This window comes from Peromyscus leucopus, chromosome 2 (genome assembly GCF_004664715.2).
Source record: "Peromyscus leucopus breed LL Stock chromosome 2, UCI_PerLeu_2.1, whole genome shotgun sequence".
In the NCBI taxonomy this organism is placed as follows: Eukaryota; Metazoa; Chordata; class Mammalia; order Rodentia; family Cricetidae; genus Peromyscus; species Peromyscus leucopus.
The window spans coordinates 106,179,438-106,207,169 of NC_051064.1; the positions used below are offsets into that span (position 1 = coordinate 106,179,438).

The window sequence follows — 27,732 nt, forward strand, 5'->3', positions numbered from 1 at the left end:
GTTTTATTCGGCTGTAAAGACGAATGTTATGAATGTGCAGTTAAATGGATGGAAATGAGAAAAACATATGAAATGATGCAACCAGGCACAGAAAACCAAATTCTACAGATTCTTTTTCACATGTGGATTCTAGCTTCGAATCTCTAATTTTTTGTGTTCAACTTGGAGTATCTGTAGAAAGGGGTCATTGGGAGGGAGGAGCCTTGATGGGGGGTTGGAAAACAGGTGATGTGAAAGCAGAGAGTGGGAGTACTGGCTATGGAGAAGTCTAAACAGGGAGGGCTGGGAAGAACCAAAATGAAGGTATATGAGAAAGCTATATGAAAACTTACTACCTTGTAGACAAATTTAAAAATGGACTTACTAAAAGAGAGAGAGTGTAAAGGGAGATTTTCTGCACGGCTGGAGAAAGCTGTCCCAGAAGCTAAGAGTTATTACAAAAACCCCGGTGCCAGGGAGGGGATGCCTCCTTAAAACAGTTGGACAGGGAGACTCCAGAGCCCTCCCCCACAAATACAGACGCCCTTGCCATCCCTTTCAGTTGCCCACCAGAACTGAACAATAAGATCCTATTGCTGAAGACACCAGGTACCCTAGATATAAGATACACACAAATCTAGCAGGAACTGAGCAGGGAGAGTCCTCTCTGCTAGGCAGCTTCCATAGTCCTAGGAGGGACTATGCGCAAGGCCACTGGGATAGAAAAGGCCTCAGGTTTCTTATCCAGCCACAACTCTTACAATCTACTAGGCCAACCTGCCAAGAGAGATGTGCCCACTTGGGCATAGTGGCACCACTGTTGTAACAGGGTAACTAGCTGCCCTCTGGTTGGATTTGAGACCCACTCCACAGGAGAAAATCTAGGTTATATTGTAAGCCTGGTCAAAAACCCATGGCAAGGAAAATCATAGGGGATGGGGAATACTGAATACTACTGTTTAACAAATGAGCATAGCATCAAGCTGCCTTCTAAATACTTACGTTGATACTCATAGATAAACATGCCTTAATCAGAGAAGTCTCTTTCCAGTGAACAATAGTGAGGTAGAGACTCATGATGAGAGTAACTGACTGATGATACTGAGCTCTTAGCAAGGTTGTTGTTATTATTATTATTATTATTATTATTATTATTATTATTATTATATATTGCTCTCTCAGAGGCTCAGGAACACTGCAGAAGAAAGGGAGGAGAGAAGGGAAGAGCTGGGAGGTACAGAGGTTGTGTAGTGTCATCTCTCCTGGGTAAGATGCGGTCACAGCAACTATGAACTCACACACAGCGATGGATGCCTGCACTAACTCTGGACGAGAATGGCCCATCCACAGTCAAGCAGGGATGAAGTGCAGGGCCCCAGCCTTCACCGTGGAGCTGTTTGCTACTGATAGACTCAGGGAGCGGGGAACCACCGCCTTCACGTGCATACCTGGTGCCAACCCACCAGGTCCTGTGGATAGCTCCAACCCAGTGGTCACAGAAATGGCACTGGTTAAATTAAATGGGTCACAAAACAAAAACCAAGTCAGGGAAAGGGAATGGCCGTGACAAGGGGGAGGTGATAGGAAAGAGAGTTGACAGAGGGAATGAGTAGAGAGAAATCAGAATATATTACACACGTGTTTGAAACTGCCAAATAAAACCAATTTTAAAACACTGTTTATTATTTATGTGTGTGAATGTTTTGCCTGTGTCTTATACCATGTGCTTTTCTGGTGCCTGTGGAGTCCAGAAGAGGACATCAGATCCCCAGGAAGTGGAGTTACAGATGGTAGGAGCTGTCATGTGGGCGCTAGAAATTAAACCTGGGCCCTATAGAAGAGTGGCCAGTGCTCTTACCTGCTAAGCCCTCTCCCCAGCCCCACAAGATTAATAATTTTTTTAAAGTAGTGGCACACCTATGGTCGGATACTCACAACTGTAACAGAACTGGTGGTTTTTACCCCTGAACTTCTTGAGAGCATTACCTGAGCAAGTTCAGTAAACAAACTGCTGTTTGTGGATGCAAGGAAGAGGAAGTTCAACTCTAAATCTTACGCATTGGATATGGAGCCATTTCCTGTTTCTTTAAAATGCTAGCTAGAGACATCAAAATATATTTATCACATTGCAGGCACTGCATAAGTTTGCTTCATAAATGAACACATTTACAATTGAATGAACCACTCAATACTCTGCTGTGACACTATTTGAGTATCTAAACCCCATCTGTCGCTGTACTTATATTTAATTCAATATTTTTACTTACCTGATATTTAGGCCAATAAAATTTGTCCATGTGAAAATATAATCTCCACCAAAGACCATTCCAATATAAGTTATTAATATATTCTAAAAAGAAAATAGTGATATATTGTTACATAAGTCTAACTGAGGTTTTGAAATGTCCATGTGAGTCAAGTACAAAATGTATAAGCACACAGTACCAACACAGGCCTACCATCTGTGTGTAACAAGAACAGGAATAAGGGATCTCTAACATGAGCCTTTCTCCAGTCTGTATCTCCCAAAGATAAAACACTGGCCTGCATAAAGAATACTACACATCCTCAAACTTGCTCTGCCTCTTGGTGTGGCCAAGAAAATTTTTTTTTCTCCCATTAGGCTAACTGTTGACTTGTGAGGGGAGAGTAAAGAAGGTCGCTTAACTACAAGCATTTTCCTTCTTTTAAAACTGAAAGGGAAGATGGAGACTTGACCAACACAGAATGTCTTTTGAGGACTTTTCCTGGATATCTTAAATTAAAAAAACAAGAAGTAGGGCCAGGCATGGTGGCGCACACCTTTAATACCAGTGCTCAAGAGGCAGAGGCAGAAGGATCTCTGTTAGCTTGAAGCCATCCTGGTTTATATAGGGAGCTCCAGGAGAGACAGGACTACATAGAGAGACCCTGTCTCAAAAAGCAAAATAAAACAAAATATAAGAAGTCAATTCAAGTATTAAAATCACTTCTAGTAGACCAGTGAAAAGGCTCAGCAGCTTACTTATGACCTAAGTCCAGTCCTTAGAACCCAAATGGTAGGAGGACAGAATTGACTTCCTAAAAACTGTCCTCTGATCTCCAGAGGTGCCCTATGATATGTGTGTGCATGCACATGCACACACACACACACACACACACACACACACACACACATATAACATTTTAAAATTAGTTCTACTTGATAGTACTGATTGATAAAGATACCATACACTTTGGACATGGAACTTGGAGGACCAGAGCTGGATCCAATTTGAAAGTCCTCCCACAGTACCAGCAGGTGATAGGCAAGCTTTCAAAGGAGGGAAGCAAACAATAATCCTATCCAATTGAGACACATATGAACCACAATGACCAGCATGACAAGATCTCAGAGGTTGCAAGAGTGGCACTCAAATCTTTGCAGTAACCAACAGCTATCTAGTTGGACTTAAGGTCCACTCAATAGGAGGGAAACCTCATCATTCCCCAGCCCCAGACAAAGAACTAAAGGCAATAGTATTCCCCAGGGATATCCAATGCCAAGTGGTCAGCCCTGAGATCCTACACATATAAGTAACATTAGGAGGACTGATAAAGTTTTATTTATTTATTTATGTGTGAGACAGTGTACGCGCGCGCGTGTGTGTGTGTGTGTGTATGTGTGTGTGTGGGGGGAGGGTGTGTGTGTGTGTGGGGAGGGTGCTGTGGTGTGTGTAAAACAATAACAAAGGAAAAAAAGCCATTAGTCTTTTAGTTTGAGAGGATGCAAGGTGGAAGGAAGGGGTCTAGAGAAGAAAAGGAAGGGGGAATGATATAATTATACTTGAATTTCAATACAATTAAAAATAAAAGGCAAAATTTGTTTTAAATTCCCTTCTCTGACTCCCAAGTACAAATATATTCTGAGTCCTTAATTATCCTCACACTACAAAAGCAGAATACAGCTTCCTAAAGCTTCAACCATTTGATGTCTCCCCAGTTTCTCCCCTTCCTTTCACAAAGTAAGTCAATCCCTGTTTCCAGAGCTCCTCCCCTTCCTGGCTAGTAAACTGCCATGGGCCGGGAATGCCACGTTCTTAGTATATAGACTCTCCTAGATAAGGACTCAGGCTGTGTTCAAGGCTAGGATTGGGGAGTGCAGCTCAGCGAGCGGGACAGCACTTCCCTGGCATGTGCAGACCCCGGGTTTGATCCCCAGCAAGGGGGTGGGTATAAAACGTATTAAACCAATCTTGAAAATTGTCTTTATAATGAAATGCCCCTTGGGAAGCATTTAGAACTAATCATGTCAAACTCTGACTCCATGATGGGGAGCTCCTTATGTTCAGGAGTTTTAACCCCTGCAGTTTCTCATAAGGTCAATGCCCATTCCACTGGGGTACAGAGAAAACTCTAAAGATAGCCAAGACTTTCCTTCTGCATTCCCTTCCCTCACCGCTGACTGACAAACATGGCAACTGCCTTCCTTTTCCAAAATGGTCACAATCACCTCTCTTGGTCTAGCAGCTTTCAGAAAGCAAACCCCCTCTGCTGATTGCTGAGGAATCTGAACATGGGGGGCATTCCTAAACCTGAAGAACTAGAATCACCAAGTCTGATAAAAGGCCCCAGGTTTCGATGAGCATTCACTCAATGCTCAAGTACACTTGACTTTTCTGCCTGAAGACAAATGATTCTTCCTCAAGTAAAATGGAACAGGAGGAAAGGCATCATGGGAAATGTCAGGCCATGTGAGGGTTGGTTCAGACAGGAAACTCCCCTTGATCAGCTTCTGGCAGGCTTCACCTCACAAAGAAAGGCAGCGCTTAGAGTACAACCACTCTCACTGGGGGCTGAAAGGACGGGGCTATCACTCTGTCAGGAAGCAGTCGACTTCTCTTTCTTCTTCCACAGTAACTAATGGCTTTGGCTTTTCTCACAGTCCTTTAAGCAGAGACCATGCCCTTCCTAAGTTCTTATAAACTAGTTTAGAAATGACCACCACAGGGTGCCAAGCCAGTAAAGCTGCCGCACAGGAATAAAGCTGTGAGATTTAAGGTTACTGACGGAGTCTTTAAATTCTATTTGATTAGTGTTGTTGTGTGTGTATGATAGGAGAGGGACACACATGCAGTTAGATGACACTTCTGTGGACTCAGTTCTCTCTTTCCATTTTGACATGAATTCTAAGACTCAAACTCAGGTCACCAGGCTTAGACAGCAAGTGATATTACCTGCTGAGCCATCTTGTTAGCCCCATAGCCAAATTTTAATTTAAAAAAATTTAAACAGTTTTTGCGTATTTATTTTGGGAAGGACTTACCCACAGTATGTAAACAGAGGTCAGAGGACAACGTGCTAGGCCAATCCTTGCCTTCCACCATGTGGGTTCTAGACACTGTACTCAGGTTGTCAGGTTTGGCATCAAGCATCTTTACCAACTGGGCCATCTCACTGGCCCCCAGATATTTAAGTTAGAGGAACATTTTAAAATAAAGCGGATTCCAAAAAGAAACAGTATTGTTATCTCATCTCACCTTAATGCAGCCAACTATTGTTGTGGTAAGAGCAGAATTATACTGAGTGCAGAGTACTGTAGCATACATCAAGATAAACCTAGGGCAGAGAAAAAAAGGGTCTGTTACAGGCCAGAGCGTACTTTCCCACAATCCTTCACCAAGAGAAACAACCAGTGCCAGTCAGGCAGGCTCTGAACAACTGAGAGCTCTCTGTGCCTCTCCACAGCTTCAGATCTTAGAACCTGAACTCAAGAGAAACACGTGTCCATTTTCTGACCAGGTGTTTTTCCTCCTACCAAAACCATGAACATCTCATTGACAATGATGAGGATTCTGTAGAGAGCATCCTTCCTGCTAACTCACACAAGTCAGACAGGATGCTCAGGCTCACAGGCCTCTAGCATCCGGGCACTTGCCACTAGGATAAAGTGACCCTAGAGCCAGGATGAAGGCAAGATGGATTCTCAATAATGGAAGGAAACCATAAGAGAATTTAAGAGGGTGTGGCAGGTCTGCTCGACAACTACCCAGCAGCATTTGTAATGCCCAGATCACGGAGGCTTCTGAAGCATGGCCTCACTGTGTGCATGTCCAGTCCTGTGCTCCAACCAAACTGACCAGCTAAGGGAAACACGCCTGGGAAATGCACAGACCCTCTCCCCTTCTACACAGAAGTCAAGTAACCCCAGACCGAAATGCCACCACTGCCAACCACTAGCCATGCAAACTTAGATAATTACTTAAGCTCTGAGCCTGCTTTCTTACAGGTGAGGGACAATGACATACGTTAGATGTCAATGGTGAGGAAAACGAAACAATACAAATGGAAACAGAATGGCTGTTATCAGACAGTGGGATGGTGGATAGGTGTACATTTCATTTCTCCATCCATCTATGTGTGGCTTGGGATCATCAGTTCAGCATATTCCCAGGGGATATGAAGCCACCAGGATCCAGAACGTGACACACTGAGGAAACTGAACAAGACACTCAGAAACAAAGGAGAAGAACTCTATAACAACTTTCTGAAGGCTGCTTCTCTAGGAAATGATCTGCTAGGAAGGTCTAAAGGCTTACCCCATCACACAGGAGAGGGTGAACTGCAGAAGGAACAGGGTGTCCGTCCAGCCCTCAAACTCCATGGCCTGCAATACACAAAGAAACACTGGGTTGTAGAGCAGGCCTCCCAACAGCTCTGTCAGTAACTGGAATCCTTCTGTTCATCTGTCATCTCTCTGCTACATCACTCCAAGGACTAAGAGTGATACTCAGGAGTTTCAATACTGGGGGAAGGAGAGGCCATTTATTTATTTACTTATTTGTTTGTTTGTTTAATTGGTTTTTTTCAAGACAAGGTTTCCCTGTGTAGTTTTGGTGCCTGTCCTGGATCTCGCTCTGTAGACCAGGCTGACCTCAAACTCACAGAGATCCGCCTGGCTCTGCCTCCCGAGTGCTGGGATTATAGGCATGCGCCACCACTGCCCGGCAAGGCCGTTTATTTTTAAACAGTGTGGCACTGGGCAGATGGTCCCACACCCATGCGTACATGGGAAAGACAAACTGGACTTGGTCAGTTATTTTTAAAAAGGGCAAGGAATATGAAGCTGGGAGATAGACTGGAGAGGTGGTTCAATGGTTAAGAACACTTGCTGGTCTTCAAGAGAACATGAGTTCAATTCCCAAACCTACTCCAGGGAACCTGACACTCTTCCAGCCACCATGTGCACCTCACACATGTAGCATACACACACACACACACACACACACACACACACACACACACACACACGCACAAATAAAACTAAATAAATTTAAAATAAGAAAATAGGGGAAGCATGGGGTGAATATAATCAAAATAAATCGTATGTATATATGAAATGCTCAAAGAATTAAGTAAAATACTATATTATAAAAAAGAATTGCATATATGTATACTTGAACCAGTCTGCAGGTCTGTGCCTTTCTAAACTGAAATGTAGAGGAGACTTTGAACTTCTCCATCTTGGTACTAAGGAACCGATCTTTCCTTAAAGATCCAAGTCACACCTGCCTAATTGCGTCATTTTTGCAGGTGGCTGTCAGTCAAAGACTTTCCTGATTGTCCTGTAGTGCACAGAAGCTCAAGTGTGTCCTTAAGTTACCTGTGTAGCAGAAGCCACTCTGGAGAAACTCTTTAGTCAGTTTCTCCTCCTTGGAAGCTGTTATTCTGTTGTTTTTTAGTGCTTGTTTGTTTTTAGACAAAACATAAAGAATCCAAAAAGGAAGGCAGGATCATCTTCCATCAGAGGAGGGATAAGCAAATGTAAGGAACATTTCACCTTCTATCTCTGTACCAACCTGCATCCAACTAAAGCCCACAATACCAGGCTCTCCCTGTTCACAAAACACAAGATGAAGTTTCACCTCCGTGAGCCTGGGCCTGGAATGCCCTCCCTGTCCACACTGACTTCTGTTCACTCATCAAGCTAAACTCAAGGCTCCTTCATGAGGCAGCCAGTGATGAAGTACTACAGTGGGGCCTCAGTACTTCCCTCTGTGGCTCTTATCTCTCAACTGTCTTTCTCCAACATGTCCACAGACTGTGACCTACCACGGGAAGACCCACTTTTTACCTAATCATACTCCTAGCACAGCAGTTATTCACTTGCTCATGATTTTTTCTTTCTGAGGTATAGCATATAAGAGTAAAAAACACCAATTTGAAATAATAATAATAAAAACAATAATCAACAAATATAAAGTACATAATCATTACAGGCAAGATAAGGACAATACTATACTCAACCCAAATACTGTCCCCTGCTCATCACAATCAAGTATCTCCCTTATTAGAGTCCTGGAGACCTCTAAAGTACTTCTGCTAGTATAACAGGCCTGGCAGAAATAAAGACACTCAAAAGACACAGATGTGTCTCTCAACCTGACTGTCAAGGACTATGAAACAATGGGTCCCAAAGAAATGGGAATTTCCCCAAGAATCTCATGCTGGGGCTGATTCCCAGCACCCACAAGGCAGCTCACAAGCATCTGTAACTCCAGTCCCCAGGGATCCAATGCTATCTTCTGGCTGCAGTTCAGTACCACAAGGACAGTTATGCTGTCCAATAACTTCAGGTAGAGCAAGTACATAGTACAAACTCTTCTGAGTCTTCCTCCTTGCTCTGGCAGAACACTGATTCATCCAGGTCATGCACTCACTTGTACAATCAGCAATAACAGTGTGGAAACCCAGAGAATATAACACAGTTTGCTGAACCACTACTCAATGGACTTCCATTTGCACTGCTCCCACATAATTTATTCTTAAAAATAAACCTCCAATAATGAACCTCTGAGCAACATCTGTGGCCACACTTTCATTTATCTTATATAAAACCTGGACCGTACAATGGATGGGTCTTTTAGCGAGTTTATCTTTACTTTGTAAAAAACTGCCAAATTGTTTTCCAAATTAGCTATACAAGTTTAGGTTCTCACTAGCACTGTTTGGGATTCTCATTGCTCTGCATTCTGATCCACTTAGAACAGGGCCAATCTAACAAGCAGTAAGTGGTCTCCTGTAATCTTAATTTGTATTTCTCTATTGACTAACAAGTGGGTATTTTTTTAATGTGCTTACTTAATATTAGTATTTCTTCTTTTATGAAACATCTGCCCAAATATTTTGCTCTGTGTGTGAGAGACATATACATACCCAAGTGTATAGCTGCACAAGCCTGCATGTGTACATGCGGCCATGCAGAGGCCAGAGCAAGACCTCAGAGGCTACACTCCCACTCTCCACCTTGTTGCTTTGAAGCAGCATCTCTCACTGAACCATGGAAGCTCCATTTTGGCTAGGATGCCCAGCCAGTGAGTTCTACCTGTCTTCACCCTCTAATGTTGGGGTTATAGTATTTATAGCCTTGCCTGTTTTTTTTTTTTGTTTTATTTATTTATTTATTTATTTTTAAATCTGGATGGTGGGGATCCAAACTCAGGTTCTCATGCTTGCAGAACAAGAACTCTTATCCACTGAGCCATCTCCCCAGCTCTTCCAAAAAATACATTTACTTATTTTGGGGGAGGAGAATGCACATGCCATGTGTTGGAGGTCAGAGGAAAATTTAGGAAAGTTGGTTCCCTACTTCCACTATGTGGGTTCCAAAGACTGAACTCAGGTCATCGAGCTTGATGATAAGTACCTTTACCCTCTAAGCCATCTCTCTGGCCCCTCTAAAATCTTGAGTTCTATACATTTTTAGGTACATTCTTGGTAAATATCTTTAATTATACATAAGTCACACACATGAGCTTATGAGCCACCTGTGAGTGAAAAATAATCGGCATCATGTCCTTCTCTTTTTAACTCTAAATGTGGGTGTGCAATTCTGACACCTTGGGAAACTATGCTAATGATGGTTTATTCATGTTTGCCATTGATGAGAGTAAACCAAAACAGTCAAAGTACTGCCTGATATTGGGGGAGGGGGTTCTGCACAAATCACACTATTTGGCTCCCACAATAATGGTGTAAGATGGAGAGTCACAGTCTTATTATCCCCAGAAGACAACACTAACAGCAGGACAGAGAGCTAATATATAGGCCTGGGCTTATATACTCCAAGCCTTGAGGCTCTCTTTATATGGAACACTAGAATTTTTTCCAGTAATGAATATTCAAAAGGAGACAAACAATTCTCATGGGATCCCTGCCCCCTTCCCCAAGTACTTGGCTTGCTTCTGGAGAAAGTTAGTCAGCCTGCTGCATTCTGGCTTTAGCACAGGAATAGATCTTTGGCTGTAACTACTCAAGCAGCAGCCACTTGAAAACACAGCTGCAGGATAAATATGACCCAACCAGTCCCTACAACACATGTAGGCCTCCAAACTCAGAAATGTCAAGCACACAATTATCCTTCAAGGAGATGTGTGTCCTGCCCTATAGCCCAGTCATCCCATCTATACTGAGCAAGAAAGAAAACCAGGGTCTGTAAGAGACTGGAAAGGGAAGAAGCCATAAGGTCTACTCTGCATGTCCTGCTGGTTTGAGAGTCAAAGCTTCCAACACAACCACTAAGATGCTAAAATCCTCTTACCTCAAATGCAGGTTTTAAAAACAACAAAATGGATCATGCTTGCGTTGGGCCAGAATGCATGTAATCATTGGCTTGGCCCATATCAGCTCACCGCTCTCAAGCAAACCTGAACAAGGCCGCTCCAAACCACTTTATACTTTTGTTTACAAAAGATAATTCTTTAAGAGAAGCAAGCCAGCTCATATATTTTTACTTTTTTTTTTTTTTCAGACAGGGTCATATTATGCATCTTTGGCTGGCCTGGAACTCTATGTAGACCAGGCTAGTCTTGAACTCCAGAGATCGGCCTTTCTCTGCTTCCCAAGTGTTGGGATAAAGGGAATGCGCCACCACTCTCAGCTAACTTTTTACTTAATTTTAAAACATAATTTGTAAACACTGCTTAATTTAGTCAAGGGGAATTCCCAGAAAAAAAAAGCTGTGTCTACAAAGACTGATACACCGATTAGAACTGCAGTGAAATAGAGAGGTTGCAATGTTGCATGTCCAGAGGCTAACTATCTTATCTCAGGCTACCTTTAGGTCCCTGAACAGCCATTCCTTATCCACCTCTGTGTAGGAACTAACATCATGTGACTACTAAATAAAAACATTTTGGAATCTATTAATGTAGCAGATCACTAGCATCCACCAACCCAAAAGCTAAGAGTATCATCAGATAGAATGTGAGGCCTATAGCCAAGCTTCCCCATCTTAATGTAACTGCCTCCTGATGTACCCACCAATATATCTTAAACTTGCCTTGATTTATGGCTTCCTTTGTTCTGTAAAACCATAAAACTTCATGACACTGCTTCCACAAGGAACACTGTACTTGGGGTAACATAAATATGTGTTGCTGGGACACAGTCACCGATATTTGGCTCTAGAATAAAGGACCTTTTATTGGCTTTAAGGTGAGAGCTTGTTTCTGCACCAACAATCATCTAACCTGGTAAACTACATCCATCCTTTGAGAAGTGTCACCAGCCACAAAATCATACAGATGCCTGCTGTTAACAGATGTTATCTCTCTGAGTTCTCTTCAGAAATTCACAACTGTAATGAAGGTTATACTGCTAAACTGTCACGTGCTGGGTCCGCTTGTTAAGTACAGACTCTGAAAGCCTGCGGGGCTCTCTTAGTCCAGACTCCAGCACAGCAGTTCTCAACCTGTGGGCTGCGACCCCTTTGGGGGTTGAATGATCCTTCCACAGGGGTCCGCCTAAGACCATCAGAAAACAGAGGTTTACATTACGATTCATAACAGTATCAAAATTACAGTTTTGAAGTAGCAATGACAATAATTTTATGGGTGGGGGTTACCACACCATGAAGAACTGTATTAAAGGGTCCCAGCATTGGGAAGGATGAGAACCACTCTCTAGCATGCTTGCTTCAAGTGAGTCTTGGGCTTCTTGTCCAGAGACAGGGTGGCCTCTGACTCTGTAACTTGGGGAGGGGAGAACAACGTAACAGCTAGAGAGTAAAAACACTATGTCCTTGCACACAGCTAACAGGTGAACCATTTCCCACAGAAGTCACTACTGTTTATGCTATCAAGATGTCTGCAATGGAAATAGGAAGCTCATCCATGGAAAAAGTGCTCTGACTGGAAGCTCATCTGTTGGAGTCCTTGACATGAAGACCATGGGGAGAGGGCCATAACTAGGTAATAAAGATGGTGACCTTCCAAGATGGCAGCTTCTTCCTCTCCAAGATAGCTGACCGGCACCATAAAACAAAGCCCCATGTGGTTTTTTTCCTGCCAGTCTGGCCTTCTGGTGATGGACTGCTGAATCATTCAAGTCTGGATCAGGCCATGTTTCTGCCAAAGTTGTGGGCCTATCAGCCACTCTGTCTTTGTTTAAACTGACCAACCCTAAACTAAGGAAAAAAGATAGCTCAGAGATCCTTAAAAACTCCCGTCTCAAGAAAGATTTCCGAGTCCTGAGTCCTCTCTCTGTTGCATAGAGGGCCTCTCTTTGAGAGCTTTGCTGTGTTTCTCCTCACCCCTAAGAAAAACCTTTCTTCACCCACTGATGCTGACTGCGGAGTCGGAGATTTCTCCTGTTGCTGATACTTGCTGCACTTGAGTTTTTCCTGCCTTTTAATTCTTTAACTGGCAGAGAAAATGAATCCAATCAAGACCCTAGTCAGTAACACATCCCAGGAGAAAAGCTCAATGAGGACTCCAGCTGCCTGCCTCAACTTCCCGAGTCAGTTTCTGCGGGACTCCATGAGGCTATGCCAACCGTTTCTGCTGGACATTGTGAGCATCTGATTCAGTGTTTTGCTTTCTGTTGCTTCTTCTATCTGCCACTCACTATTTGTCCTTTTACTTCTGCTGCTATACTTTATAACTTCACTCATTCAGAACTGAAAGCACTACTACAACAGATATTCTCCAGACAGGATGGAACAAACACTAACTCTGCTCCATCCACATTCTGAAATTCTTTTCCTTTTTTTGTTTACAGTCCTGACCTAAACGGAGGTCCCCCAGGGTGAAATTTCTTAGACCACTTGTTGAGTGACTCTCCCCCACTGTATTAACATATACTACCAGGAAAACATCATACCCCCTTTTTTCTCCTTTCTCCCTCTATATGACAATTCTTACAAGTTAGAACTAGTTTAGGCTGGAGTGTACCTCAATGCAGAGCACATGCCTAGCAACTGTGAGACCACAGGTTCAATTCCCAGTACCACCACCTATCAAAAGAGCAGGAACTCTATTTCTTACTCTGCAGTTATCTTTCTGTGAGGCCATGAAAAAGTCATGTGACTTCAGTGAGCCTCAACTGTATTACAGAGGTAGAAAAAAGTCCACTCTAGCTGCCTTTTGAGAGGACCTACTGAGAGAAGGAAACATTTACAGAATGTAGTCAGAGATGTTACTCTCTTACTGTTCTCTCTCAGTGGTCAGCTGGTATGCAAACCTGTGTAATTCCTAAAAGAGGAAAGACAGAAGGCACAGTGAGTATGGACTTGGCCGATTCCGGGGTGTTTTAAACAAAACAAAACTTCTGCCTCTAGAGAAAACTCCTGTAAGAGAGCATTCTGGAGAGGGTGGCCAGCCGGGTCAAGCTGTGTGTGTGGCACAGAACAGACTGGGAACTGAGTCAAAGGCCTGCAGTCTCCAATCTGCTTAGTGGTGGCTGTGATCACAGATGACACAAGCTGCTTCCTTAAGTTTCCTTCTGTCCTGGAGGAAGTTCCTAGTTCTGTGGGTGCTGGTGGTACAGTGTATGGCCTCTGGTTCAGAACACAGAGACCAGGAATATCACACACTAATCAAAAGGCAAAGGGCAAACAAACCAGCTGCTTCTGGAAATCAGGTATACTTGGTTAGAATAAGATTTCTGGTTAAATAAAAATATTTGAAAATCTTTGTTCTTTAGTTGCTTAGGTTAATTAAACCAGTTTAAAAAGGGGAGGGGAGTGTCTATGAAGGCTGCACTCATGAACTCGCTGCAATATGATTTCCTGCACAAGGTCAAGGCAACAGGAGCAGTCATTATTCTGGCAGGCAGCACGAATTTAAAAGAGAGAGAGAGAGGGGTAGAGGGGGGACATGGCAGTGGAAAGGGGACATGCTAAGGAGTGTCCATGGAGAGTGAGAGGGGAAGTAGGGGATAGAAATGATCAACATACATTGTACACATTATGAAACTGTCACACAATAAATAAACCATATAAATAAGCACTATAAATTTAAGCAAGAACTGTGGGAATGATAGCATTGCACTTGGAAAACTACTGAGAAGACAGCTCAAATCCTAACCCAGAAGTAAACTGCCAGGGAATTCCTTGCCAAGACAGAAGGGTGATGGCCGTACAAACGATCTCCACAGTTCTCTCCTGACCTCAGGAAAGTTAGGCCGAGGGCAGTGCTCCGGGCTACCCACCTACTCCACAGCACACTTCATCTGCGACAACCTCTCTCCCTCTGCCCCTGCTCCTGGCTTACATGGGAAATTAGAGCCCAGACTGGTTCACGACTTCCTCTCTGCCCTCGGGGCTCTAATACCTATACACTTACGTGTGGTAGCAAAGCATGTCCCACCTGACCTACTGAGTCACTGCTCCGAGTTTAGAAGGCACCACCTCAAAGACAAGAACAGCTAAGGAACATGCAAGCTGAGAAAGAACCATCCCTACATATGTAAAGAATTCCTGATCCAACACACTTGTTTTACAAGGAGAACACCAAAGCCTAGAAATAAGAGATCTGTCTCTTAAGGAGGAAATACCACAGGGTCTCAAAAAGAAATCAACCTGTGTGGTCCACAGAGAGATCCTAAAGAAACTCAGTAACTCAAACAGGCTAACTGGGGAGCCTGAAAGGCTTCATTACTTAGTAATGAAGTAATGGTTAGTAATTACTTAGACCTGGACAGCAACTCTTCCTTGAACTCCTCTGAGCCAGGCCACTCAAGCAGCAACATAATGAAGACGTCATACCATGCCAGGGCTCCAGCCGTGGCCTTGTGAGGTCCACAGCAGGGTCTGTTTTTCCACAGGTACCTGAGAACACCCAGCCGAGTGTGCTGCCAGGAAGCCAAGCCCAACCCTGGCCACTTTCAATGCTGGCTTTGTGCTGCTGCGTTCCTTTTGGCGGCGGCAGCTCAGGGCATAAACGCTCTAGAAAATCACTAGTAAAATGATACCCATTCTATTTTCACCTATGTTATTAGATTTTTTTTTTTTTAAATAACAGGAAGACGATTTCTATATAGCATACAGGGTCTCATATAGTCCAGGCTAGTCTCATATTCAGTATGTGGCCAAGGATGGTCTTGAACTCGTTATCCTCCTGCTTCCACAATGGCTAGCCGTTGGTTGGCTGGCCAATTTTGAGACAGTCCCACACTGCAGGCCTCAAATTCAGGCCCATCCTCCTGTCTCAGCCTCCCAAATTCTGAGATTACAGGTGCAAACCAAGTCTCGGTATGTGTTAGTTTTAGTTGTAGTTGTTTTGTTTTTTCAGAGTATTTTGTAAGATGCATCTTTTCCAAAACTAAGTGCTAAGTATATTGGTCCTTTCCTTTCTAGCAATCCCAAGATTTTGCAAATAAGGAGAAAGGAGAAGGGAGGGGAGGAACAGAGCCACACACACAGGAGTCTGATTTCAACCCTTGTACTATGTGCTCCCTGGGATGAGTTTTCAGTTGGATCTTGTCTTGTAATTTATACAGAACTTTAGGGTGTCTGAGCCTCCAAATGTTACTTAAATTCTATGCCCACAGCATCACCAGCTGTGTCCACTCCTGCCTCTCTGGGGACTGACCTTTCAGAGCCCTCTCCCTAGACTGCTAGTGAAAAAATAAGTCTCCCTGCCTGATCGGACTTGGTGTCAGTTTGCTTTCTGGCCTTATTATTGAGTAATGAGAACAATTTGGTTTGTCCCACCTGCCCTAGTTATTTTTAAATTTAAGGTGCATTGCAGAATACTTTTTCTTATGGTCCAGTTTATAAAGTATAGTTTTTAAGTACTTTTGCATGGTTCCACAATAGAAAAAATATATACTTACCCTGTTCCTACACACATGCATTAAAAAAGAGGTTTGGGTTACTTTATTGGTTTCTATTTTTCCAGAGTTTCTTTATTTAGATAGCCCAAGAAAATGTGAACATCCCTGTACCATGTGGCTCTGGGGTCTAGTGGTAAGAGCAGTTTATCAGCCCTGACTGTCTCAGGCGCTGGCTCACACCAGCTGTGCGAACAGAGCCTAGTTAGTGTTCAGACCAGCATACCTTTTGCTCAGCATGGTCCTATCTAGTGACTCATTCCCACGTGACAAAGCAGAGTGAGAGCACCGAGAGGACTTATACACAGGCAGGCAATGATCAACAGTGGGACCGGAGGCTGTCAGTCTTCTGTATTTTTCAAATTACAGTCAAACTCTTCTCGACTTCTTCCTGCCTGCAGAAGAAACTCCAGATGCCTGTGTCTAGATCAAAGTCTAAGTTAGACTGAGCAGGAAGGAACAGAGACCCGGGTCCTCTTCAGCACTAGTTTCTGTGTTCAGGAAAAGCAGAGCTTCCCCAGGTCTCTGGCTTCTCAGCCGTCCATCTTCTAGCCTTGGATCTGCTCCTGCAGCCATCCTGGGCTCACTGTGAGTTCTACCTGGACCGAACCTTCCGGTCCCTCCTCCACCTCAGTAAGGGCCCACCTTACCTTTCCTGGTTTTTACTAACTCAGACAGTGCTAAGCTCCTCAAGGCTCAGAATCTGCTTTTGCTTGTGCCCAGGTTACTCTCCAGAGACATATAAACTATTTCTCAGTCCATTTATTTCAGAGTCTGCTCAGGTGAGATTTTTTTTTTCCCCTAACCATCATTTTCAAAATAGCACTTTCTCATCATTCCCTCTTCAACTGATTTCTCTTCACAGCTCTTACTACATGATTCCTGTACAATCTCTCTCACCTACTGGAATCAACAGCTCCATTTCAGCAGGTACGTGGTCTTTCTTTTCACAACAGCAACCGGCACGTAAGCACTTAATCATCAAAGAACAACAATGCTATGGCTGTGAGCAAATAAGGGCTAGACATGGTGCAGACTCTGCTCTGGTCTCACTCTTTCAGCGGCACTGAGGTGCTTCCTGCACTGTCCTGGAAGAAGGTCCTACGTGGAAGTCCCAAACCAGCCAGAAATACAGCAGGTGCAGCAGATAGCTGTGAGAGACACATGCAGCCAGGCACATAAGCCAGGGCTCTCTGCAGGCATCAGAGAGGTTCTAATCTAAATACTATCACTGTACATCCTTGAGAATCCCCCTAACTTCTGTAAACCGGTTAACAACCCTCCTCAGAGTATTTAACAAGGATCAAGGAAAATTATTTATGAAGCATCTTGTCAGGTACAACGCATCATACCCTACAGGTAAAGTATGACTTCCAGCCAGAAGGCTCAAACTGTTTATTTGCCAACAGCCTTAAAGATAAAGTGTCATACACATGAAGCATCAATTCTATAGAAAGTAGACACATATATACACATTTATTCACCACCACCACCCCCCTACAAACACATACACACACAGAAAGTACGCCCACAAAAGACACAAACTGACAATGAGCCCAACTTACTAAGCACCTGAAATCTGCTACATATCCTAGACTTTATCATGGACCCCTTGAAACAAGCCTTCGGACAAGTATGACTGACAGTGTGTCAGTCAATGTCCTGTAATATGCTTTGGGTCCTAAGGATGCCTTAGGTCATCTTGGCTCCACCTAACAATCACTGTTCTAAGTCACTGCTCTGAGTCATGTCTCTAAAACAAGCCTCCAAACAGGTTAGCATTTCTTGTTGTATATGGCAGGCAAGAAAACCAAGAACCAGCCAGGTATGGTGTTACACAACCACAACCCCAGTACTAGGAGGTAGAGGCAAGAGAACTGCTCTCAGTTCAAGGGCAGCCTGATGTTCCCACCAAGGTCTAGGCCATCCAGGCCTACAGATGAGATGAGAAGGGGAGGTGGCTGCTGAGGGAGGAAGGCTAGGAACTAGGAACTAGGAACTAGCTTTACCGGAACACTGCTGTTTCAGCTCACACCAATTCCCCTGACCTGAACACAGATGAGACTTTCTGACAGGCATGCACTTGAGTACTAGATCCTACACCACCTCAGATTCACACCAGATACCTCGCCTGTGTGGTAAACATTAAGCTAGCTTTCTTACACATCTTTAAGAGACGTTAACACAAAACTCTCTTAACACAGGAAAGATGCTCTGAAATAAAATGAAATAGTGACTTGTCTGAAAGATACATGGGAATTTAAGAACACAAAGTTAAGATCACATCCTAAGCTTCAAATCTAATTCATACCACAACACCATTACTTACATCATACATGTTCTTATTTCATTTACATGAAATAAACTAAATATACATGGAAAAAAATCTATCTTAACCCCAATAAAAAGACACAAGATTTCCCCAAACAATTCTCCCCGAGAACCTACACCAGTGTATAGTTCTGATGTTAGTGGGTCTGCTCCCCAGAAAGACTAAATGCTCCTCAAAGGGAAGAATATCAGTGAGTTCATCCTCTTTTCTCTTGTTACCCAAGTCCAACACAGTGAAACAGGTAACACTTCCCTATATGACAATATTGACAACAAGAAGGGCAAGAAGCAGAGGGTGTTACAGAAAACAGCATGGCCAGTATCTATTTTTACCCCAATAAATGTTTAATAAGACCTGTATTAATTAATAGCAAAAGTGAAACTAAACATGTGAAATGCAAAACACAACGGGATATGACTACAAAGCAGTGAGTTCCACTTCTATACTCACCCTTATCATCCCAATTTGAAAATCTTTAGGTGAACTGATACTCATCAAAATCAGTGTTCTAAAATATATTCTCTTGACCTGTATCTGACAGTGTGATTAGAAAAATAAAACAGTAAAAAGAAAACACAAATGTACTGTCCTGACTAAAGACATAAGAGAAGAGGAAAACAAATCTAGTCCTACTGTATGTGGTAAATTAACTTTTCACACTATGAATAAACATGCTTAGCCATACTGGAATATTCAAACTACATGTGAGCTACTGAATTTTGATCTATTTGGGTTTCTTTCTTTCTGGTTATTTTTCCCCCTTGTTTTTGAGACAGGATTCCTGGCTGCCCTGGAACTGGCTCTACAGACCAGGTTGGCCTTGAACTCAGAGATTTACCTGCCTCTGCCTCCTGAATCCTGAGATTAAAGTGCTACTGAACTTTGAAATATGCACAAATTATATTATAACTTCTATACAAACTGTCATCATTTTGGAATGAAAACATACCTCCTTTGGCTAATAGTTCCAAGTAGCTACAAGATACTTGTCAACACCTGATGGAAATTGCATCTTCTTTAAGTTCTTAGTATACACAAACATGTTAATACTTACAGCTGTCTCAAGTACACATTGGCCTTGAGACTTGGAGCCATCTGTGCTGTCCTGAGGGACAGGTTATTATCTATTACACCTTTGTTCTAAATCTCAAGAGTAAAAGCTGCTTCAGCCAGAGTCTACTAGAAGGGGCAGATCTCTATAGACCATGGGCCTTCAGAAGGAGTCTTATCTCCCAACAGTATGACCTTAGGCAAAATTTTCAATGTCCTGAACCTCTTCCCACATTAACAAAATAGGGATAACTTAAGCTTCCTACAGCTATTAAGAAAGCTAGATTATATTTCATGTAAGTGACCAGTACACAATAAAGATTCAGGAAATGTTAGTTTCTCATCCCATTTTCTTCAAAGTCACAGAATAATTATTTAACATCATTAGTCAAAGCAACAGTAATTTCTACTTTGAGGCCATGTTTAGGCTTGCTAGTAGTCAGGCCATAGTTCATTAGAACATCTATTCCTATATTTAGAATGACTTGAGATAGCTCTTTAAAAGATTAGTCTTGACCGGGCGGTGGTGGTGCACGCCTTTAATCCCAGCACTCGGGAGGCAGAGCCAGGAGGATCTCTGTGAGTTCGAGGCCAGCCTGGACTACCAAGTGAGTTCCAGGAAAGGCGCAAAGCTACACAGAGAAACCCTGTCTCGAAAAACCAAAAAAAAAAAAAAAAAAAAAAAAAGATTAGTCTTGGGGCTGGAGAGATGGCTCAGAGGTTAAGAGCACTGGCTGGATGCTCTTCCAGAGGTCCTGAGCTCAATTCCCAGCAACAACATGGTGGTTCACAACCATCTATAATGAGATCTGCTGCCCTCTTCTGGTGTGCAGGCATACATACAGGCAGAACATTGTACAGATAATAAATAAAATCTTTTTAAAAAAAGTTAGTCTTGAAAAAAAGAGCAAAACAAAAAGCTTCATACGTTGCCAAAATTCTGTCTCAGCTTCAAGAATTTTTGAATAGTTTAATTTCAAAAGCTTCTGTTCAAGTTCTCATTAATACATGGTCTGCTGCCCTAAGAAAGCACAACCAACATATTTATTCTGAAGTTCAGGTTCAAGAGGCAGAGCCCTGGGGCAGATATCCCTGGGAGAATTTTGATTTCTGTCTGGTTTGCAAAACTGTGTGCTTTCTAACAATATAATACCAGCTGTTCTATAAATATGGGCATATTCTACAGAAAAATTCTCTAGGATTGATTTTGCTATTCTATTCTGGATTTATTTAAGTAAATTTTTGCATCAAATTGGTAGACTACTATATAAATTGCTGTTGATCTGGTCAAGGCACCATGCAATGCTGAACCCCTCCTAATGGTGATGGGGAGCCATGGTGGGATTTAAGCAAAGAAAATACCTGTCAAAGAAACAGAACTCCAGAGTCTCCAAGAGTTTCAATACTTCAGAATTTTTTATTTTTCAGGGATAGTTTGCTTCCATTCCTCTTTTACAGATTAATAAAAATGTGAAAATTCCTCTGTCCAAGCCTCAGGGAATACATGAAAGAGAGCTGGATACAATCTAAGAGCCAGCGGGTGGGGAGGAGTGCTCTGAAGCACTTCTGGACACACGGCCATTGTGATGTTCAACACACAGCAACTGTGGTCACACCACACACATCTGCACATATATACCGGCCCTTCAACAACCCATCCTGGATGAGGGAGGAGTTCAAAAGGTCTCACCTCTTCCTGAGTACCCACTGGCAGTTAACAGCTACAGGAAGGAGGGCAGCAGTGTAGAAGTGTAGCCACAGGTAACTGCCCAATAAATAACCCCTGACCCATACTCCTGCAAGCACACCTAATTATTCTCAGTGGAACATGAACACACACACACACACACACACACACACACACACACACACACACACACAACAGGAGGGGATCTTGTTTGAAAGAAGGGATAGGCAAGAGTGGGAGGGGATAATTGAGGATAAGGGGAAGGTGTATACGATCAAAACACAGTATACATGTACAAAAATCAATCAATCAACAGTGTTTTTAAAATAAACTTTTCTTTCTCTGTCCTAGCACAGAGACCTAGTCTGAGCCATTTTAATATTTAAAATGTTTATGCCAAGAAGGCAGGTTAGCATGACATCAGCAGACTAAGGATCTAAAGAGTAAATTCCAGTTTGTGGTCACTTAATACGCACATCTCTTTCCAACAACCCAAAAGTCTAACTTTTGATCATAAACAGTAAATAAATAACCCATAATTACAAAGTCCTACCTTTTGTGCATCTCCTGTGAAATATGCAATGGCCAGGGTAGGAAGAATCATAAACAGTGCATTGTAATAGAGCAGACCATACTTTCCCAGCTCCTAGGTAGTAAACAATTAGTTATTTCAGCTGGTTCTAGCAGATAAGTATATTTAAATATACATAGATTATTAGCACAATTACATATGCATATTATGCTAGATGGTTTTTAAAGTTAAAAAGTGTCTTAATTTAAATAAATCACATTCAAGTCTGAAATGCAGGCCCAGGTCTTTCTGTCCTAGGACTCAAGCTGACTGGCCCATGGTTATAAGCAGGCCTGAAAGTTACAATTCTGATTTACTAAAACCAGTGTGATCACACTGGCCCTAGGTTAAACCAAATAGTGGATAAGTTATAACTGCAAGTATCATCAGAAAGCTGTGCCTCTTTGTGTAGTACCTGGAAAAGATCAACAGTGAGACCACACAACAGGTGCCCAGGACCCAGAACGTGAACTAGCCTGGAGCAGAGGGTGTGCAGGATGCACAAACACAGATACACCAACCACGTAACTGACAAATGACAAAACACAAATGCCCACACTCTTCATCGCTCCCTTCGCATTCTAATGATTTTAAATGTCATTCTCCCTTAGGACACTGCAAGTGTATCAGCTGTTGCTACACAGTACAGGCTGGCCTTGAACTCACAAGTGTCTTGGTTCAGCCTCCTGAGTGTTCAGGTTACAATGCTGCTAACACACCCAGATTCCAAAGGTTTTTTTTTTTTTTTTCAGACAGAGTCTCATATATCTCAGGCTGGTTTCTGTTGTGGGATATTTTGATTGCATTTTGACACTCTCAAGACTACCAATAAAGTTTAGTTTGAATCAGAGGGCAGAGCTAGCTTTTAGCTGACCAAAATTAGCCATAGAGGTTTTGGAGGACTGAGGACATATAGAGAGACACAGGAAGTAATAGGGTGGGGCTTAGAAAGACTCCTGGCCCATTTGGATGGAGGAAGGAAAGAGAGAGGAGGCAACTGGTCACTTCTTATCACTTCTCTTATCATTCAGGTTCTTTCTCCGCTATCTGACTCCCAAGTTTTTATTGATAAGGAATAATTAGATTAAACACTTCAGGCTTCAAACTCACTATATAGCTAAGGACAAGGCTGAACACTTGACCCTTTTGTCTCCAATTCTAGAGTTCTGAGACTCAGGCTCATATGGTATAGGGATTAAATGAAGGGTTTCATGCATATTAGGCAAGCAATACTAAGCTACATTAGGAATGATAGCGCATGCCTTTAATTCCAGCATGCAAGAGGCCAAGACACACAGACCTCTGTGAGTTCAAAGCCAGACTATATAGCAAGTTCTAGACCAACCAGGGTTGCATAGTGAGACCATGTCTCAAAATTAATTGAGTAATTAAAAAACCCATCTCCAACGAAATCAACCTAGCTATACCCTAGACCCATAGAGGTTTATTTGTTTGTTTTTGGTTTTTCAAGACAGGGTTTCTCTGTGTAGCCCTGGCTATCCTGGAACTCACTTTGTAGACCAAGCTGGCCTTGAACTCATAGAGATCCACCTGCCTCTGCCTCCTGAGAGCTGAGATTAAAGGTGCATGCCACCACTGCCCAGAAGCTTTAGAGTTTTAATATAAGTCTAAAGCCATTTCTAAGTGTGGAACTGAAGAGCTCTCTTCTAAGACAAAAATACTCTGAAACCTTTATTTTGTCCTATGTTCTGGAATGTATTCTAGACTGTGTTGTCCAAAACAGTAGTCATTGGCCATATGAAGCTAATTCAATTATAATTATTACACAAAACCATTAATTTAGTTTCTCACCTCTACCAATCACTTTTCCCATTCCCAGAAGTCACGTCTCTAATGAGAGCAGAGACGATTTCCATCATCACAGAGGACTGCTGGGCAGCACGGCTTCAGAGAGCTGAAGCCGCCGGCTCATGGCAGTCCCGCCTTCGTGTCTACTTTTAAAACAGCAAAGGAGCTAAGGGTAAAATCGAGGTGAGGCCAAATTGCTATTCTCCTTCCTCTTTTTTAAAAAGGATGAAAAATGGTTGCTAGTAACTCCAATTAAAATGTAATCACACAGACACACAGACATCAAAGTAGGTAAGTGGAGAAGGAAAAGCAGGCATTTTACAGAAAGTGTTAGCCATAAATCTGTAGTGTCTTCAGTGGAGGAAAAAAAAAAAGCTCTGAGGAAACCTGCAGGGACAGCCACATAATCTATACTCTTCTTTTCTGGGGGAAAGGCAAAATCCTGGCCAATGGAAAACCACCTCAAAACTAGAACAACCAGGAATCCACCAGGATCACCATTACTGAGTGGGACATTTGCTTTTGCTTGTCATCTGAGCTCCAGAAAGAACTGGAAGTAATTTTCAGAAATACTATACAGACTACGAAGCAAGTGGATGAAGCCATCTTACTGAGATAAAACATGAGCAGGAACACACATCGGTTACAAGCTTCAGTTATGAGATAAACATATATCAGCTGCTCAGGAAAAAAGAGGGTGACATCTGAGATGAATATCGATGTGAGCCCTCACAAGGCTCATTATGAAATTAAGGACAAGCCCCCTTCACTAAGAGCTCTACGACAGAGAAAGCTGAACTCCAGACAGCTGTTTTCTTCCAGTAACTTAACCTCACAATGCAGCAAACGAAAAAGGACTCAAATACTGAACGTGTCTATGTGTAAAGCAGACAGGGGCCAAGCAGACAGAAGTGTGGAAAGCCCCCATGTGCACACACGGCCAGTGGAAGACAAAAAGCTGAGTACACACCTGAGGTCTGACCCAGGGATGCAGTGCTCTCTGGGAGCAAGCCCAGGGCTCCCCGGCTTTCAAAGGCATCCAAGTTCCACAGCCTTTTCCAGGACTCACTTCCCTCACAACTGCCCCAACTTCCCTGTATTTCTTTTAGGTCCCTCACCCAGTCTTCTAGAACACAACCACAATCATGACGACACTTTTCTCTGTGGACATTTCTTATTTCACCCACCTCATTCTAAGTCAATATTTACACACAATTTTCTTCTAGAAAAGCCAGCATTACAACCCAATTTAATTTAAAGAGATTTCAACATCTTTTTCCTTTTCTTTTCTTTTTCTTTCTTTCTTTTTTTTTTTTTTTTTGAAGCTAGTGTTTTACTTTGTAGTTGGCCTATTATGCAACCTAGGCAGGCTTTGAATGTGGGGCTATCCACCTCCCTCAGAGATTACAGGCCTGAGCCACAGTGCCTGGCAAACATAAATTTATTACATTAGCATGAACACATATACACACTACCTTCAGAGAGCTCCTATGTCCTTCCCCAACCCTCCAAAGTATGTTTCTTTATCCCACACTTTCCCACCATCAGTGAGCATCCGATGGAGAAGCTGTAGAGTTCTACTTACTTTTGAATCTAACTTCTGCTTCACATATGCACCATTTGCTGCTGTCAGGACATCATTGATCAAAATAAAAACATATCCTTCCAGATCAAATGCCAAGTCAGAGCTGTAGAACAAAAGCAACACTTTAAGATCACCTTTAAAAACATGCAGTTGATTTTAAACAGGTCTGGCCTAAAGTACTTGCAGCAACATGTCCACGTCCAGGCAGCCTTACGCATTTTACCAGCTACCAGCACTTCCTAAGGCCTGGCCACATTTGGCAATTTTATGAGAAACATCCGTGCTTACACATGTCACCACAAAGAGTCAATCATACAGCCAGCCAGCCATCATGGCACACATTTGTCATACCAGCACTTAGAAGGCTGTAGCAGAAGGGTCACGAGCTAAGGTCAGTGTGGGCTATGGTTTGAGCTCCAGGACAACCTGGACTACACAGTTAAGACCCTATCTCAGAACAAACAAATCTCTCTCTCTTTCTCTCTCTCTCTCTCTCTCTCTCTCTCTCTCACACACACACACACACACACACACACACACACACACACACACTAAACATTTTGGTTCATTGTATACTGCTCTAAATTCAAAGTCAGACAACAAGCAAGCAAGCATCATCACCCAATCTATAAAAGCAGAAGGCATTGGTTTCAAAGACAGGAAGTCAACGGATGGAGCTGTGAACAAGCCGTTTTTTTTTTTTTTTTTTTTTTTTTTTTTTTTTTTCAAAGATTCATATCCAAGATAGGACTAACTTGTCACTGGGTAGAATTTCTGAGATATGGATGATAATTCTGATATCAAACCACAAAAGTATATAAGCAAGTCCTGAGAACTTAAGTGCTTAAATAACTGCTCAATGAAGTGACAAGGTGTAACTAGTGAGATCAAGAGAACCAAGTTCCTGCACTTTAGGAGAGTGATTCTCACAAGAACTCAGTAAATGTAAGCCATAAATGAAAATCTGACCTACCTGCAGTGTGTTCTGACACCCTCAAGTCCTCTGGCTCTGTAAAGACACTACATCCTCGTGGCTGAACTAGGAAAGGAAATCCTCGAGCTCACTGCAGCATCAGGCCAAAGTGAGATGCAAGGAGGCCCTGCTGTTCAGCACGATTTTGGCTCACTGACACCAAGGAAATACTTTAGAATACACAGAGTTCAGTGTGGCACCTCTAAGAAAGGTATGTGGAGTTACTGAACTCGTTATTGCTAAAACGGAGCAAGGCAGTCAGAGGGAAAGGGACTCAGCTCCAAACTCCAGGAACCGTGACACTGCCCTCTTTGTTTTTTCCCAAGAATGGAATTTCAGGGGCCAGCAAGATGGCTCACCTGGTATAGGCACTTGCCACCAACTCTGATAATCTGAGTCCTATTCCCGGGACCCACACAGTGGAAGGAAAGAACAGACTGCCACAAGTTGTCCTCTGACCTCCCTACATGCACCCTGTGGCACATGTACACACACCCAAAATAAATAAATGTAATAAAACAATATGTTTCTAAAAAGAGTGGGATTCCGCTTGGAGATTTAATGTAAGATCGAATTAGATGTCGACACCCCCACCGCATACACTTACGCCACAGGCATATGATGAAAGCATATCTAACGAGCCCAAGACGCACAATGGGTTCCCAAAGGGAAACAAGTTTGTAGCACAAGCAGATCTACCTACACACCCCGAGCTGGGGACCATGTCTAGAAGGCTCCGAGACACCCTTCCAATTTTCAGTCTCTGGGTATGTATGTTTTTTCCCCATGCCTGCCTACCTTCTTCCCTCCTGCCTGCCTGCAAATGTATACAATATGTCATCTTCAAAGGAGGGTAATTCATGTTTTTCTCATCTTAAAAGTGCATCATTACCTTGCGCCTCCCTCTAGATATTTTAAAACTAAACCTTTAAAAAAATTGGAAAAGCTTTAGCAATGTAATAGACATTTGTGATACGTCCTCAGCAAGGCCAAAAGAGGCAATGCTTCTATTCCTTTTCCACAAGGGAAAAAGATTCATTGCTCTTTGCCTCGTCTCACAGAAGGGCAGATATTACTTTCTTTAATAGCATACAAAGTGAAAGGATTCACATGGTATAAAATCACAGACCTGATTTCACACAGAGTTGGTTTAGCCCTTGAGAGTTACAGAAGAGTTCCTTCTACTATAAAACAGAAACACCATATCCCTCAGAATTGAAAAGAATACATAAATGTGTCCATGCCCAATATACTGTGTGGCATGAGATGTGGTATGTGCTCAGCAAGTGGAAGACAATATCAAATCCTAAATTACATAAATTGACTTTAGGAATCCTCCAAATCTCCATTTCTCTAGCTTTGATCTAATATAGCCCAGAAGACTTAATACTGGAAGTCTTTTGAGTAATTTTCAGATGTTTAAGATTTAAATTAATAACTATTGATAATAACAAGCTCTATAGGCTCACATCTTACCTGGCAGCTACAAATGCTCCAATAATCATTGCAAACACAGTCATCTTAATACCCCAGGAGAAAGTCTTCCTACAAAATAATTTAAAATATACACACATGTGACTTTATCCATGTAGACTCATTTTACATCAATGACAAAACAAAGGGAATGTTCTCCTCAAAAAACCCAAATACAATCACATTCTGAATATTTCCAAGA

General features: G+C 42.5%; 1 protein-coding gene across 4 annotated transcripts in view; it reads right to left on the reverse strand.

The window, feature by feature from the left end:
* Slc35d1 (solute carrier family 35 member D1) overlaps window positions 1-27,732 on the reverse strand; it is a 46,595-nt gene that overhangs the window by 14,217 nt on the left and 4,646 nt on the right. For 2 of the 4 annotated variants that reach the window (XM_028887836.2, XM_028887844.2), the window contains 6 exons: window positions 27,534-27,602; window positions 25,085-25,187; window positions 21,673-21,765; window positions 6,537-6,604; window positions 5,478-5,556; window positions 2,247-2,329 (listed from right to left, as the gene is read on the reverse strand). In XM_028887836.2, coding sequence (XP_028743669.1) covers window positions 2,247-2,329; window positions 5,478-5,556; window positions 6,537-6,604; window positions 21,673-21,765; window positions 25,085-25,187; window positions 27,534-27,602 — 495 coding nt within the window. The remainder of the gene's footprint in view (window positions 1-2,246; window positions 2,330-5,477; window positions 5,557-6,536; window positions 6,605-21,672; window positions 21,766-25,084; window positions 25,188-27,533; window positions 27,603-27,732) is intronic. The other 2 variants (XM_037202756.1, XM_028887853.2) reach the window with 2 other exon arrangements.